A 16,302-nucleotide genomic window follows, 5' to 3' on the forward strand; every position below is an offset into this window, starting at 1 on the left:
ACTGCTGTTTTGTTTGGGGCATGGCTTCGAAAACTAAGATGCGCTGTGACGCTATTGTGCAGAAAAAAAAATACGCTCCATATACGTTTATAGAGCCGTACGACGCTCCATCTCGGCCGCTGTTTAAAGCCCTTAACCTACTTAGATTTCAAGATTTGTTTCAACACCGGTTGACACTAACATATCGCATGGAGTTCAAACATGCGGAAAACAATATTCGAAGAATAGCTTGCCTGTACAAATAGGTTGAAGTTTATGAAACAAGAACACCTGCACTAAGGAAAGTTCCACATTCATTAACTATTTATGGTCAGCGAATGCTTTGACATACGCTTCAGACTTTACTTAATCACCTTTGCCGTGCTAAATATTGATCTATGCGTAATGTCCTTACTCGGCCTACGAAACTGCTTCCAGTCAGAATAATTATTTTTCGTTCTTTTCATTGCCCTTATGCAAGTACTCTAGGATATATAATCACTCGCCTAGTTTGTCCTGTACTCTGAGTATTGCATCCATGCTACGTTTATTGGCGCCTGCTGTACCATAAGACGTGTATAACTAACCAATACTGCTTCTGTACAAGGTTTTGTGATATTTCCCATTGTGTACTGACTAAATGTTTTCTTTGTATTCCAGTGCACTATTTCTCTTGATCTGTCTACATACATATTGGTATATTGATATGTATTTCTGTATTTTTATTCTTTGATTTTATTCAAGTGTGTGCCTTATATGAGTTTTGGGCCAGACAAGTTGCCTGTGAGCGACGTTTACTCAGAACCGCATCATATAAATCCTTTGAACATTGTGGTGAAGAAAGTCACTCATTCATTACAACACATTTTCAGACGACACATGGGGGTACGCGCGTAAATAAATAAACACTATATTTATTGCTTCATCTGCACGCCCATCGCATCAATAGAAAACAGTACTCTAATGACACTCAAATGCCGGACAGCGCCCGAGCTTCTTCACGAATATCCGACCACAGCTGCATGAAAGATGCTTCGTCCCCCACGTCTCGTATTTTCTTCTCGAAACGCGCCAGCTGGTCTGGTGTGAAGTGTTCCTTCCAGCCTCCAACTTTGGCCTGCCTCACGAGCCCATATTTGGTCTTGTCTCCGCCGTATCCGTGCTTGCAAGACACATCGTTCCTGCCGAACATTTCTCTCCAGCCGGCGTTCTCGTTTCCTTGAAAATTGAACACTAACACTTTCCTCATGTTCTCAGGCTGGGAACGCTCGATGATCTTCTGCAGCAGTCCTTCTTGCTGTTCCAACGTCCTGCCGTAGGTTTCACCCAGAAAGTGAGCGAGTCTCAGAATCGTCCCCGGTGTGTCCCGCTTGAGCTCTTCGTAAGTCAGGAAGAAGACGTTTGGCTCGTCTTTGAGGGCGTATCCCGAGGCGACGTGTTCGAAGTAACTGCCGTAGCCCAGGTCTCCTTCCAGGAAAGGGTCGACGATGTCTTCGAACGTGCCGTCCTGGAAACGGTATATGCTCATGTTGGTCATGTTGTGGAAAATAGACACGCACACGTCCCAGGGGTTCCGGGCCACGTAGACGTACCTTAAATAAAAAGAAAAATACAATGCTCTTGTACATCGTTTAACGGAGAAGCTGTTTAAGCTATCCGTAAAACCATGCTCGTCGACCGAGAAAACATCGCTGAGCGATCAGTCACCTGGGTTGCCTAGCAACCACCTCGCGGAGCGGCGTGTGCTCCGCCTCTTCGTGCCGTGCACATGTTGCCGTTCAGGAGCGGAAACGAGAGCATGCGCGCGGCGCGCGCTATGCTCGGGGGAGAGAAAGTTCAATTGAGAGCGAGAGAGAGAGGTAAAAATTGTAGCAACACCAACGAGGCAACGCGCAAAGCTGCTGCCGTCGCCATCCGCGATTCCCCATTTCCCCGCATTCGCGCCGAACGCGCTCGGTGTACGGGACTTCAGCAAGCGCCTCTGGCCGTGGCTCGGCAGGTTTCGACCAGCCACGCCCCGGCAAGTGTGGAGGCGCAGCTTGGCCGTGATGTCACTGGGGAGATAAAGCTGGGAGCCGCCGCGACGGCAGCAGAACTCTCGTAGACTCTGTGGCGAGTGCATGTAGCCTTGACATGGGACAACCAAAGATTTGATACCCGAAGAAGAAGCCGCTCATCTTGAAGCGCGTCGCGTGGCGAAGCGATAATCTGCGCGTCCGCGGCGAGCCCATTCGGAATACACTGCCTAGCAGCACTTGGCCTTACCTAGCAAAATTAGCCAAGCCTAGTAAAGCCTGGAAGAAGCTAAGTCGATCAGCAGCTCCACCGTTTACTCCAGCCTTGCGCCACTAGTGCAAGCTGCCCACGTTTTTTTTTTTTTCCAGTGCCGATCTCTTTCCTGACGGAATCTTGTATGAGACAAGAATTCCCTAAGAAATTGCAGGGAAAAGGCAGGCGATGGAACTACAAAAGTTCAACGTATTATTCTAATCATGAAGCTGATAACCAGGTTCGAGGTGTTTCAAGTAGGAATGAGATTTCTGGATACTGTAGCTAAAACCTGTAAGCAAGCTGTAGATATTGGCAGAACATAAGCCTGTTTCACATTCAAGCGATTGAGCGAATGGAGTGAACAGGGCGCGGCGCTGCGAAGCTTTTCGCGAGGTTTCGTTTCCCATGCATTGCCGCCGCGCATTTTACACCGCTGCGAATATCGCCCTATGCGCAGACTTTCCCGCACTAGTCCGCCACTGGTTATGTGGCGAGGCGAGCCATCATTGGTTAGGAAGCGGTGCTGCCGCGCTGCTGCCCCGCTGCCGCCGTGGTGAAATAGGTGAGGCGTAAACTCGTAAAGGCTCATGGGAAACGTCGACTGCTCGGCGCTTCCGGTTCAATCGCTGATGGTTCCGGCGAGCGATTTTCCGTTCGCGGAGCCGGTCGCGCTTGCTCTCTGTGACCTCCCGCTCAATCATCACCAATTACACCACAGAGGCAGAAGAGGCAGCCATCGCGCTTGCTCTCATCTCTACATCTGCCACCAGAATTATCACTGACTCCAAATCTGCCATTCTCAACTATGCCAACGGCTACATATCCCACACCGCTGCTCGCTTACTACGCTTCTGGCAGCCCCGGCGCCCCATAACCCTCATCTGGACGCCAGCACATGCCGGCCTCCCTGGTAATGAGGAGCCTCATTCCCTAGCCTGAGGGCTCACATTCCGGGCAGGAGGAGTCGAGCCCACCCTACGCGCCGCGGAGCGCCTGCTTTCTTTCAGTGATATCCTTTCGTACTACCGGGACGAAGGAAGGGAATACACACCCCCAGCCCCATCCCTCACCATAGCGCAGGCCGCACACTGGCGACGACCACATACTCGGACTGCCCCATACCCCTTACTGCTCCATGCACGATACCCAGACCAATTCCGCTCCTCATGCAAACTTTGCGGTAAACCTGGAGACTTCCTACACACCCTCCTCACATGCCCCACCTTCCCTCATCCCCCATCACAGACCGTGGCGGAGTCTTACTGGGAGACTCTTTTGACCTGCACTTCCTCTCAAGACCAGTGCTGGATCATCGCCTGTGCTATGAGAAGGATTGCGCTCCAAGGGCTCTCCTTCGCTTTGTAAGGGTGCGTCCTCACAGTAAGGGAGCACCCAAGTGCCATGTAGGAGTCTTCGCCCCCACCATCAATGACAATAAAAGTTTCTACCATCACCATTTAAGATATTTTTCTAGCCGAATCGATTGAACACATGAATTAGGTATGCATGCTGTCGCAGTCGCGGGCTTACTTGAATGAGGAGTCGCAGTTTCTTGTTCTCAAGTGAATTCTGTTCGGATCAACGATGCGAGTGATTTGTTAGATTTCAATCGTGAATATGAGAACTGTGCTGGAGCCCGTAGCATACACTAACGTGTTTGCCTTTCGTAGTACTTGATAAATCGCGTTGAGCAAGCGCGCACAGCTTTCCTTTAAAAAAATATCTTCCACACGTTTAGCTTTTCGAACTTTTATACCACTGATAACGTAGATGCTTGGACAAGTAGGTATGACATACTAGGAATTTTATACCATTTTACAGCGAGCCTTTATAGGTTTTGCGACGTTTATCATGCATGTGGTGTTTTCTAAAATAACTTGATGTCAACGTTACTGATAATATTTCATGGAACATGCTCAATAACCAAACGTTAACCACGCGGTCGGCATGGTTTCACGATGTTTTAACGTAGTATCTCTTTCTGCAACTTCACCAAAACATTTGTTGTAAAAGTCTAGAGAAATTTATAACACATTTTAAGGCGATCAAAGCTGCCGTATACCCCTTGTGTTTGGGACACTTTGTGATAGTTATGTGAGATATTGAACGTGAGGTATGCTAGAAGCGTTCGTCGACTGCATTTGACTTCCGCGAACGCTTGAGTCTGTCTTAATATACTTTCGACGTCTCTTTATAAGTAATATTGCAGCTTTGTGATCGTTAGGCTAGCGTTTCTCGTCTTGTGCACGTTTCACGAAATATACGAGAAAAATTACGGTCTATGCATTTTAAGTCCTCCCACTACACCTTGCTCATCTTGCATCGAGCGCTAAATTAAGGTCGCTATACTATGCAAGGTATTCGCTTGAATGTTGTTCCAAGACATTCGTGTTAAGAAAAAGCTATGGATTGAAACCGCCTGCCCACCTCTAACGCCTCCACTACTAAACCATGCATGTTTGATCAAATCAGCCTAGTGAAACTTCGATGTAATAAGTAAAAAATAAATCAGATCCCTATTCGACTACCGTGCAGATGGAAGCCAGCGAAGCTGTGGTGGGTTCTGTTGTTGGCACGAACAGAATTCACTTGAGAACAAGAAAGTGCGATTAGTCATTCAAGACAAACCCGCGACTGTGACAGCACGCATACCTAATTCAAGTTTTCGGTCAATTAGGCTAGAAAAAATTTTTTAAATGGCGGCCTATGCTGAGATATAATGGTCAGTCATCGATGCGACGGTAACAGGCTCTAGATACATGCAGCGTGGGCGATACCCTGTGATGAAACTGCACAGAGAGCATGGGCGACCGGTCCCGCGAACGGAGAATCATGTGCCGGAACCGTCAGCGGTTGAACCGGAAGCGCCAAGCAGACGACGTTTCCCATGAGCCTTTACAAGTTTACGCATAACCTATTCCAACTTGCCCGAACCTCGCCGCTCCAGCCCCTAGTGCCGCCGCCGCCGCCGCCGCCGCCGCCGCCGCTGGAAACAGGTTTCTGCACCGCGGCGGCAGGAATCGCGAGCATTTTCGCTTGCATGTGAAACAGGCTACATACAGCCCACAAATGATAACGGGCGGTTTATCTTGTGTGGTCTCAAACGTGCTCTTAGGACAAAGGAACGACAACACAGCAGTGCGAAAAATCAAAAGGGCATTTATTGCACCTTGCATGCACTAGTGCCTGCTAGAACCCATAGAACATGCCGATGGGCGCACGGCCATTCAGGGAAGTCCGATTCGCCGTGACCGGATAGCGAGCGAATATGTTCGCTCCCATGCTGGACACCAACGCCTAAGCGTTCACGTGTACAATCACGCGAACGCTGTCTCATTCGAACGATAGTCTTCGCCCATCCCGGTGCTCCGCTCCTAAGCCTTTCTCGGGACGGTCCCGCGAAGCGTGTCGGCGCACACTCGGAACGTCCGTGCTGCTCGCCGACCCACAAGCCAAAGAGGAACGGACTACTCGCTTTTGCGCCCCGCCAAACGGGGCGCAAAAGCGCAAACCCCGCCTGCTGAGGCTGCAGACCGTCCTGCAGTGGACATAAATATAGGTTGATGATGATGATGATGATGATGAACCCTGCCGTTAGGTGGCGTTAACAGTGCAACACTAGTGCCATTTTTCGTACTAGTCTGCAGCCGCACCGGTCGGCTTAAAGCCTCCCGGCGAAGCCAGATTACAGGATACTCAAGCCATGCAGGGAAAACAATACCAGGGGACGCGTGAAATTCGAGCGTTCTCACAATCTTTCAAGGAACAGATTCGAAACGAAAGGAAATAAACTTCAGCTGGGCTGTGTCAGACAACCAGGCGGAGCAGAAAACCAACTCATGGTGAACTTTATAACTGATAAGATGTATAACTCCAACCTCTAGCAAACAACTCTTGCAAAGGACTGGTTCCGTGTGCATTAACATATCATCATCAATACTACTACCGCTGTTGTTACAAGTAATAATAAGAATGGTAATTAAATAGGGTGTGTGTTGTTATCCCCGACCTGTCTTCTATTTGTGTTGTTTCAATTCATTCGATCCCGGTGAGGACGAGATCGCCGCTTCGATTCGTAGCCATCGGCGGCCGTACCTCGACAGATGCTTAGTGCAAGAATACTTGCGTAGCGTTATTTGGGTGCAATTAAAGAATTTCAAGTGAGCAGAATTAATCCGGACCCCTCCTCTACGGCGTCTCCGTGTGTAGCTTCGGGTCTTTGAAATCAATCAACCAATCTCAGATTGTTAAAATACGCATGCCTCCCATCTGTGTCTTTGTGGAGTCTCCCCAACGTACTTGGCGTCATGGTTCATCGTATCCCGGCAGAGAGGCTGATGAGTCATGAGCGTTCGCACGGGCAACGTGGGCGTCCACTTGTCGTCCGCCATGTACTCGATGAGGCGGGTGTTGCTGGTGAATTCGGTGTAGGTGTCGATCGGCTCACCGCCCTTGAGAATCAGCTGGGTGATGTACTGCACCCAGTGTGTGCCACTCTTGGGGTACGAGCTCTGCACGAAGTCACCTTTGGAGGCACGGAACGACAGGCTGCGCCGAAACGCGTCCGGGTCCACCCAGGGGCTATGGGGTACGCCGTCGATAATTTGCCGATAAGGCCTCCGGGGTGCTGCCATTGCGGCGAACCTGCGAAAAACAGATGTCTTCATTAACAAAGAGGAACGGGTTCGCGTATGTTGTCGCTCACAGCACAAGTACAATATTTGCACGCAAACTCCAAGCAGCTGCTATCGGACCTAAATTTCAGTCTCATTCTGCTTGTGCGTATGCGTGTTTGTGCGATCATAGTGCAATAAAATACCACTTGAACGAACGTCAGTTAAACGAACTATTCCGATATACGAACATTTTTAAAATCCCCCGCCCAATCCTAACGCATTTCAGTTTAACGAAACATAGTGCAGAGCGCATTTCAGTTCTACGAACATATTTTGTGACACCATCCAATGCCTCCCACATCATATTGACCACAAGTACAACCGCACTTTCTGTAGCATAGCTTTACCGTGGTCTTCGTAATAAGTTCCGCCAGGAAAACTGAGTACAGACAGCGCTTTGCCTTTTGAGGACTATGTCAGCTGTGACTCTCGCGTTGAGGCATGCGCCACTCTGTCTACAGAAGAGATTGTAGCGAGCGTCCTACCTCAGGAAGAAGAAGAGGAGGAAGAGGAGGAGGAAGAAGTGACTCTTGTAGAGGAAACACAAAGAATTTCAGTTAAATAAGCACTGATGTACTTAGAAAAAGTGGTCCTTCGTTGCCCAGCAGAGTGTTGTGGCGGAGAAGGTTTACGAGAGCTTGGAGACAGTGACTCAATTCATGACCACTGCAGTTCTAAGTGCACAAGTGCAGCAAGAGATTACTGCATTCTTCGAAACCAGCTGAGTCAGCAGAAAGTCACATTCAAATAAGCAGCATTGCAAATAAAAGGGTTCAAATTTCATTTCAACAAGTGATGTTTTCTTGAGCTCCTGATAACAAGTTCCAACATGGCTATTCCAATTAAGCGAACTTTCAATTTAACGAACTTTTTCCTGGTGTCCCTTGAAGTTCGTTCTATTGAAGCTTCACTGTGTTTTTAAAACAGCGATATAACAGGACTAAGTGCTAATGAAGCAATTTATTTTATAACTCGTGGGTTCGGGAGAATTCAGCATGGTTTAGGAATTTAAACGCAGGAGCGCCTAATTCGTCTGCTGAACATCAAGTGGCTTTGATTTCACAGACGCAATGTGCGCTGCGGGATAATTAAGTATAAGCGCCTGTTTTTAGATGAGTATGGCAGCACAATTTTTTCACGTCCGTATAGACAATGAATATCGGCCAGCAGACGTTTATTCCGCCTTGAGTCTATGTTTAATAAGTGCGAACAATTAACTCCGGAACACCGTGCATTATCGATTGGATAAGTTGGCGCGGAAGTAGCATATTTTAATGCGAATGCCATTCCTGACATTGTCAGATGAATTTCTGTCTGGCTATCTAACCTAACCAAAAATATTGGCTTATCCCTATGTAAACGTGTGAGGTGATCGCAAGGGCAGCGCAGTCGAAAAATGTGGGCCGTTCCCATGAGTATGAGCATATGTTGTAAAACATCATCATCAAGATACTCGAAGACGAAGAGCAAGAGAACGGCTCCTTGCGCCACTTCACTTCTTCAATAAACCGTTCATGTACGAAGCAGTCACCGGTATCGATCGTTTTAACATATGTTCCACTAGGTATGTGTCTCTGGCTTTGTTCCGCTTCTCAATGAACCTCTTTGACGTCAACTTGGCTATGGGCCACTGGGCATGCGCGGACATTGCAGCGCCGCCGATAAATGGCACAGCGCGTCCAGAGAGGGAAGAGCGAGAGAGGAACCCGGCTGTAGTACAGGCGTAATACATGACACGTTTTGGCTGTTCGCATACATGGATGACCATTGTAGAGGAACTCTGCCCCAATTTGCTCTTAAGCTGTTGGAGATTATACTCCTAATGAAAGCTACGGCCACTTCACAAGATACATCTCCGCAGGCACACTATTCGCCTTGAAGCCCATCACGCGCTCTTAATTCGCACGTGTAAACTAATTCTTATTTTTCGATAAGAAGTATAACTGAAGTTTGCGTGATACGTTTTTTCGCGCACATTCCGCATTTACGTAGGTTACGAACATATGTGGTGTCCGGGAAGGACGTTGATGCTCTGGTCTATGCAGACATTCCATCGTTTCCTGTCTGTGAACATTTCAGTACATCACTCACCCTAACTTTCGTTACCAGGACTGTTTCGAGCAGATTGCGATTTCAGTGCACCTGGGGCTACCCGCATATCAGGCGCATATTCGAAAGTTCTAGCCTTGCGTTACTGTATGGCGCGCACTGGACCTTACGGTAATGCTGTATTCAGCCGCCTCACACACGCTGTCGGACTGAAGGGTTTACCGCATACAGTCAGATGTGTTCCCGCATGGCAATACGTCTAGGACTAATAAAATCAGCCAATTCCTCGGGGGGAGCGATCCTCGTATCCTGCTGTCATTGTCATGATGAGTGTGGGATAGCAATGCCCGTAACGGTACTTTCTCGTCGGGCCCATTTATGTATGACAGGCCATCTGCCTTCCACGTTAATTATTTACGCTTAACCGCAGTTATTGCTCCCGATAGCTGAAGTCGCGAGCTTTACAGCTTGTTCGCAGGTTTGATTTCCGCGCGTCGTGACCGGCCTTTTGATACGGCTAGATCCAACACTCGAAAACCCGTGCACACATATAAATGACAATGGCGAAAAAAATTATAAAAAATATGCATATTCAACGCACATGTTGAAATCATGTGAACCGAAGCTTTTGTGAAGTTGATGAAATGTTAAACTTTGCCTATTATTCTTGTGTCCTTGGAGGAAAGGGCTAAGCTTAAGAGCTGAACTAACTAATCTCCTTCATGGCAGTCATGCAGGCACTTGGAATGCACAAGGAAGCTTGAATGTCACGATTATCTCGATGTACTGCCGTAGTTTGATTCGCACCAAGTGGATTCTGTTATCAGGCGTTGTCATTTAATTTTATACCTTTTACTAACCACAGAGCCAAAGCAGTGTTTCAGTAAATGTACGATGGCATCTTGAATTTCTACGTGCGCAGAACAAGCGAGAAATTACAAAGGTGCTTATTTTCGCGATACAAACATGCACTGCCATGGGCTCCTATTTGTGACAAGCGCATTTCACTCAAACAAAAGTATAGGCTTAAAATCAAAATAATGGGCAGGACGGAAAGCACATAGATTAAGATGAACGTAAAACGCTGCATTAACTAGAAAGAAACGTTCATATTCAAAAGCTTAAGCGTCAACTTCTGCGTAACATTGGAGACGCTATCACAAACATAGGCATTTCTGCAGAACCGAAATAGCAACAGCCAAAGAAAAGTTTTGTCTTTCTGGAGTTTTACGTGCCAAAACCAGTTGTGATTATGAGGCACGCCGTAGTGGAGGGCTCCGGATTAATTTTGACCACCTGGGGTTCTTTAACGTGCACTACAACGCAAGCACATGGGCGTTTTTGCGTTTCGCCTCCATCAAAATGCGGCCGCCGCGGCCGGGATTCGATCCCGCGATCTCGTGCTCAGCAGCGCAACGCCTTAGCTGACTGAGCCACCGCGGCGGGTCAAAGAAAAGTTTTATTGCGATAGTAATTATATGGACACTCCAAAGCAGATTTCTGCCGTCGTCGTCGCCGTGAGGTTTCGTATGACGTCAAAGGCGATGAAATTGTCGCTGGGCGCCGAACGCTGTATGTGCGAGTGAAAGGGTGCGAGGGACGCACGCTTTCACGAGGAGTGAACACACGGCTGAGAACAAACGCGCGTTCTGCGCCGTGCTCCCTTAAGCGCTGCAGAATTAGGCGTCTCTTTCCTCCTTTACAATCACCATTTATATGTAGAGCAAACGCGACTTCTTCAGACACGCGAAAGGCCGTGGGAGGGGAGGGGGGGGGGGAGGCGACGTTTAGCTGCGGCACGCAATGCCTTTTTCCGACGCAGGTCGTTGTAGAATTTTATGAATTGTTGCTTTTTGCTTTCACGGAAGAGAGTTCAGTACCAGGGAGTCACCAGTTTCCAATGTTACGGTAAACAATGCACAACGTATTTATCGCTTCTGAAGGAACCTAATCCTCTATTGAACGTCTGCGACTAACCCAGACCCTGGTCCAGATGGCATGTATGTCCTATAAACGACTAAAAATAGCAAAAGTTGCAATAAGACACGTTTTATCCACACTTTTTAAATAATCTACTGACATCATAATGTGTTCTAAACGATGTTCATGTAGCTCGTGTAATTCTCATGTTTAAACCGGGTGACCCATCATCGAATCGCAGAACCATTTCAATAACCAGTTTGTGTTGAAAATTTCATCCGCTATTATGACGTTTCTAGCAGAACAAAACTGTCTTTTTGCCGATAAGCTCAGGTTTTTACACGGTCGATCCTGCGAACGCAACTGTTGAAATTTATGTCTGACCAGCATCACGCTATTCACTTTTTGCACAGTTGAGGCGATACTTGTCGACTTCGTGAACGCTTTTGACACGATTCCCCACTTGAGACTAATTCACAAACTGAGAGGCCTCAACATCAATACAAAGATTATTATGCGGGCTAAACATTTTTCACTAACCGCAACCAATCAGTTCTCGTCAATAAATATTGGTACTCATTAATCCACGTTAAGAGTTATATACAGCTGGCTCCGTACGTGCTCGGGTCTATTTTATTTTTAGTTTATAATAACAGATATCCGTAGTGATCTGCGTCCCACAGTGAGATTATTTGCTGATAGCGTGAGTTCCTGAAAAATTACTAGCCCTGTGTATGCTTACTAAGTTTTATTTGGACAAGCTCACTAAATGGTGTAATGAGTGGCAAATGGTAATTAACGTCAATAACACAAAAACCATTAGATTTACGACAGCGGCTAGCCCCTTGTTATCTAACAACATATTGAATAAAGTGTCTTTAACCTCAGTTTGTACTATAGAGTACCTGGGTCTCCACGTGTCAATTTATCGGTCCCGGAACTCTGACAGACGGCATAGCTACCAAGCCACATAAGCCCATTGGCATCGCACGGCGCAGTTTGCATTTGGCTAGCTCCGCCACAAAACTACTTGCTAGTAGTTTATAACCGCCTTGGTGCGCTCTACAATTAGATACGAATCCCTCATTTGGAGCCCACAGTAGCCCTACCTAAAAAAACAACAACAAAAAAAAAACTGGAGCATATGCAGTATAAAGCTGCTCGTTTGATCAGAAAAAAAAAAACTACTTGCCAGCATGAAGCCTAACGGAAATCAAATCATCAGTTAATCTATAGCTCTTCTCGGAAAGCGCAGAACGCTCGCCCCACTGCTTTTTTCTTTCTTTTTTTTTGCACAAGCTTTACCACGACCAGTCCTTACGCACTAGGCTGCGTGTCAAACTAGCCCATCGTCGATCGCGACTTGATTAACAACTTCAAAGGGAACTTATATTGTCGCCCGTACTAATTCTGTTTTTTCCCATTCACCGTTCCTCTTTGCCAGCTGTCAAATGAATCTGCTTCCTGCGGTCATCACGTTCATTACTGATCACGAGGCATTTGCAAACATTATGAAGTGCTTTCTTATAAAGTGGCCCTGAAGCCCTTTTTTTTTTTTTTTTTTGAAGTCGAGAAATGCATTTGAAGTTAACTTAGACTATTTCAGAAATACTTTGCCTCAAAAAGTTATTCAATGTGTTCAGCAGAAGCGGAGTTAATGGCAATCAAACATAGCCTTCGCAATGCTTTCGCGATGCTTCCGCTCCTTCTTCAATGATTTGCACTGCAAAGGCTACGGCGGAGCGGGGTGTGCCCAGGACGCTCCGTGTACTGAACGTCACCATGGCGCGCAGTTCAAATTTGAATTCGGATGTTCATGTTGACGCCACTATTTCCGATTTCGGCGAAACGCGGTTGTCCTCAGCGAGATGCAGCACGCTCAGCCAGTGGACTCGTGATGACACCGTGCGGCGGCCGCGGTATCTGCGCTACGTATCAGACCGCAGTTACATGCAACTGCAGCGTTTGCTTTGTGCACGAAAGGGCTTGAGCTCGCGCTCACGCTCATATACTCCAATCTGGCGGTTCTACGTTGTGCGGCCCGGTTTTGCCTTGCACCAGCTTGACCGACGGATAGTAGCCACGTCCAACTTGCGCATTTTGAAGCCCCATCAAAAGCGCAATACGAAGCGTAATCTACCATGGCGTCTAACCAGGAGCGGCCAGGAGTGAGCGCGCGCTGGGAAGTGTGCCTGCTGTCTGAGCTTAAGTTTCGCGTGGTTCGAGGCTTGTCGAGTGCTCGAAACTAGTCGAAATTAGCGAGACGCGACGGCTACGACACTGATAAACAGGGTGGCCAGTTTAATTCCTACATGGGCTGCCGCGGCCGAGCGTCAGTAGACGATAGTCGGCGTCTTTCGGAAGTGCGTAATTATTATGTAAATTCGATAGCACATTTTTGCTTACTGCATCCTGTTAATCATTCTGCGTCAATAAAAATACACAACAACAGTAGGAAGAAGCGCACTGATCCAAACACCCTTCTCAATTGATGTTCGCTATTACTAATATTGGTTCGCTAATATTGCAGATTTCCATACACTGCTGCTGTTGAGGAGCAGTGTGTGGGAATCTGCAATATTACCAAATAAAGCGTACAGAAAAGAGTGAGGAGCAGGCTTCTGTTGAAAAGAGAGTGCTTGAGGTAATGGTGACTTCACGCTGCGCTGGCGAGATCCACGCGCCACGCACAAGTGCAAAATTTGGCTGAGATGCTCACACCAGCGCATGCTATCCGCGGGCAGCTTTTTCAATAAGCCCGAGGGGTGGTTCAGGGCCCCTTTTCCTAAGCTGTAAACTTATTATTGTTAGTAATACTTGCACATTTTTGTTTCCTCGCCTTCCGACACACTACAGGTTTGGTGCAATGGGTCGTTTTTTTGGTGTACTTATTTAGTTTATTGTTTACCTGTTGATGTGCCCTACCTCCCTTTACCCCGTATGTAATACCTACCTGGGCTATCCCGAATAAATAAAATAAATAAATAAATAAATAAATAAATATTACGATTGCTACAGCAGTGCGTTACTAAGAGCATTGTAAAATAATTTACAACCCTAAGGGTGGGAGTTGTAGACACATTTACCCGTTTTTACTTTTAGGTGTGTAAACTATTTTACAGTGAGCCTAGCAAATTATATTAGAATAAGTTGCTAGCTTTATTTTAGAAATATTCGCTGTTTTTAAGAGTGCCTGACTGCCGCGGAACAGTATGTGGACAGTATAGAGTACGCCTTAAGTAAAAAAAAAAATCTTTTGCTTTATTCCACAAGCTTTATCCCGACACTTATGCCAGTAGTTCTTGCAGGCACTGCAATGATTCGCTAGCCTAGACCACATGCTCTGGCGTTGCCCCGCGTTGCGAGGCACGGAACAAATCAATGAGGACAAGTGGTTCTCCGCTATCAGGAGCCCCGATGCTGGCGCTCAACTATGGGCTGTCTAGAGGGCCCACGATGCGGCGGTCGGGCATGGCGGCCTGACTGTCCCAACGTGGGAGCGGCCCGCTGCGCGCTGAGTCGCGTACCTCAGGACTTTTATTAAAGTTTTACATCCATCCATCCATTTGGGTTGCAACTACAAGAAACGAAGGCATAATTCATTTCGAGCGCTTGCTTTTTTTTTTCAAGCTTTAATTGAAGCTACAACGCGCATAAGCGAAAGAACGGAAAGAACTATTGAGTCAGCACTTATCGATATATAGTTACTATATTAACAGAGCGCCTCACCCGTGTTGATTCCCGCTTGATTGAATGTCCGCTCAAGCTGTCTGTTCAACAGCACCGACTTCTCGAAATAGATAAGAGAGCAGATGCCTTTTGTCGCGAAACGGCACAGAGTGCGCTCTCATTCGCCAGAATTGCGGCACTAGGCAGCGGGCAAGTGGCAGCGGCAGATGTCAACGGCGCAGTATCAGAGTGTATACAACCAGAAACAGTCGCGGTTAAACGATGCGTCTGTCATCGTAGATTTACACCATTCTTGTGCAGGTGTGCCGGCCCACACTGAATTATGGTGACGTCCCAATGCTCGCGGTTTCAGGTTAGTTTCGAGGCTCGGAAATAACGGATTCGTTCGCAGCTTGTCACATTTTGACCGTTCGCAGGAAACATTCATTGTCGCCCTCGCTTTGCATGACGCCTGTGCGAAACCAACGCTCAGGCTTCGCTGTTTATTTATTACTGCTGTTCGTATTCCGGCTGCGCAATCAGGTATGTTTAGTAGAACATAATAGCAATAATAATAAAAAAACCAAAAAAAACCAACAGGGGTGGCTTGGCAGTGAAGGCTGACTCCTTCTCGACCATTGGCAAACGAATAAACAAGAAAGCTTGTTGCCTACTCGCTCCCTTACTTACCAGCATCCGGGCAAGGTTACATCTTCGGCGCAGTAATTGGCACTTGACAGCACCGATACGCGTTCACGTAGGCGCTGCCCGGCCATCCACGTGATTGGTTAAGTCGACGGGCTAAGGGTTAAGTCGACGGGTTAAGCCACGCCATTTTGCATTCATTCGAGAGTCACAGTAACCGCAGCCAATTTCCAGAGGCTTAGACCGGAGCCATGAAAGACGCCGTAGCGAGGGCTATTCCCAACAAATTTGTGCTATACGTGTGGTTCTTTAAACTTTTCTAAATATCATTTACCCGGTTACCCTGCTGAAACAGTAGAAGGTTTGTGCTAACATTTCGCGGGCATGAACATGCGCTCAGTCGCCTAGAATAAAGTCTGCTGGAACACTTTCACGACAACGGAACGTCGTAGCCCCTGACACAGCGCGGAGTGCCAAAAAAAAAAAAAAAGCGAGCACAGGAAACCGCACTAAGATTGCGATGCAGGGCGAAAAATTCTTGAACCAGTAGGTGGGACAAACGGCAGTGATTATGTTGTGCACTTAAGCTTACTTTTCACAGCCATCCTGGCTTGAACGCTCACCTTTCCAGTTTGCGTCTTGTTCTTTGTTGTGGACTACGTTGTTTTGAAGCCCAAATGCTGTTAACACGAATAATTAAGTGGACACTATCGCCAGCGCTGCTAGGCTTGACAGGAGCAGAGCTAGCGACGCCTAACTTGGGCTATAAATACGGGGCAGCTTATCCGCTGAACGACTACAATCACTCATTGCCCACAACTGTCCAACGCGCCTGATAAGACTGTATGCACCTTATCTGTCGCTGCCGTTCAGTCTAGTATGTAGCTACTTCTTTCAGTCAGCGTCATTAGACTCAGTCTTTCGTGCTTCAAGAGTGCGGACGAATAGGCTTTTACAATAGCAGATAAAAATGAGCCGTGGACGACTTAATGACACTGAGCGAGCGATACGCAATAAAATGAAGGCAGAGGAAACAAGAAGCAACTGTCGCCATATAAATAGACTACGATAATATCAGATAACAACAATAGGA

The 16,302-nt window shown here is 47.2% G+C and overlaps 1 protein-coding gene across 1 annotated transcript; it reads right to left on the reverse strand.

Moving 5' to 3' along the window:
- Positions 1-364: 364 nt before the first annotated feature.
- Positions 365-16,031, reverse strand: LOC119445630 (sulfotransferase ssu-1). Its single transcript, XM_037709894.2, has 3 exons — positions 15,833-16,031; positions 6,550-6,894; positions 365-1,571 (listed from the first exon to the last, which is right to left on the reverse strand). The coding sequence occupies exons 2-3, from the start codon at positions 6,882-6,884 to the stop codon at positions 950-952; spliced, it is 957 nt and encodes a 318-aa protein (XP_037565822.1). The 5' UTR covers positions 6,885-6,894; positions 15,833-16,031; the 3' UTR covers positions 365-949.
- Between the last annotated feature and the right edge of the window lie 271 nt (positions 16,032-16,302).

Source organism: Dermacentor silvarum, chromosome 3, assembly GCF_013339745.2.
Source record: "Dermacentor silvarum isolate Dsil-2018 chromosome 3, BIME_Dsil_1.4, whole genome shotgun sequence".
NCBI classification, from domain to species: Eukaryota; Metazoa; Arthropoda; class Arachnida; order Ixodida; family Ixodidae; genus Dermacentor; species Dermacentor silvarum.

What these genes read in the sequence shown, in the direction of transcription:
- LOC119445630 (XM_037709894.2), bottom strand. Translation starts at nt 6,884, where the DNA reads ATGGCAGCACCCCGGAGGCCTTATCGGCAAATTATCGACGGCGTACCC. An exon ending in ACGATGAACCATGACGCCAA is followed by an intron (nt 1,572 to 6,549) that starts GTACGTTGGGGA and finishes TTTTTATTTAAG; the next exon opens with GTACGTCTACGTGGCCCGGA.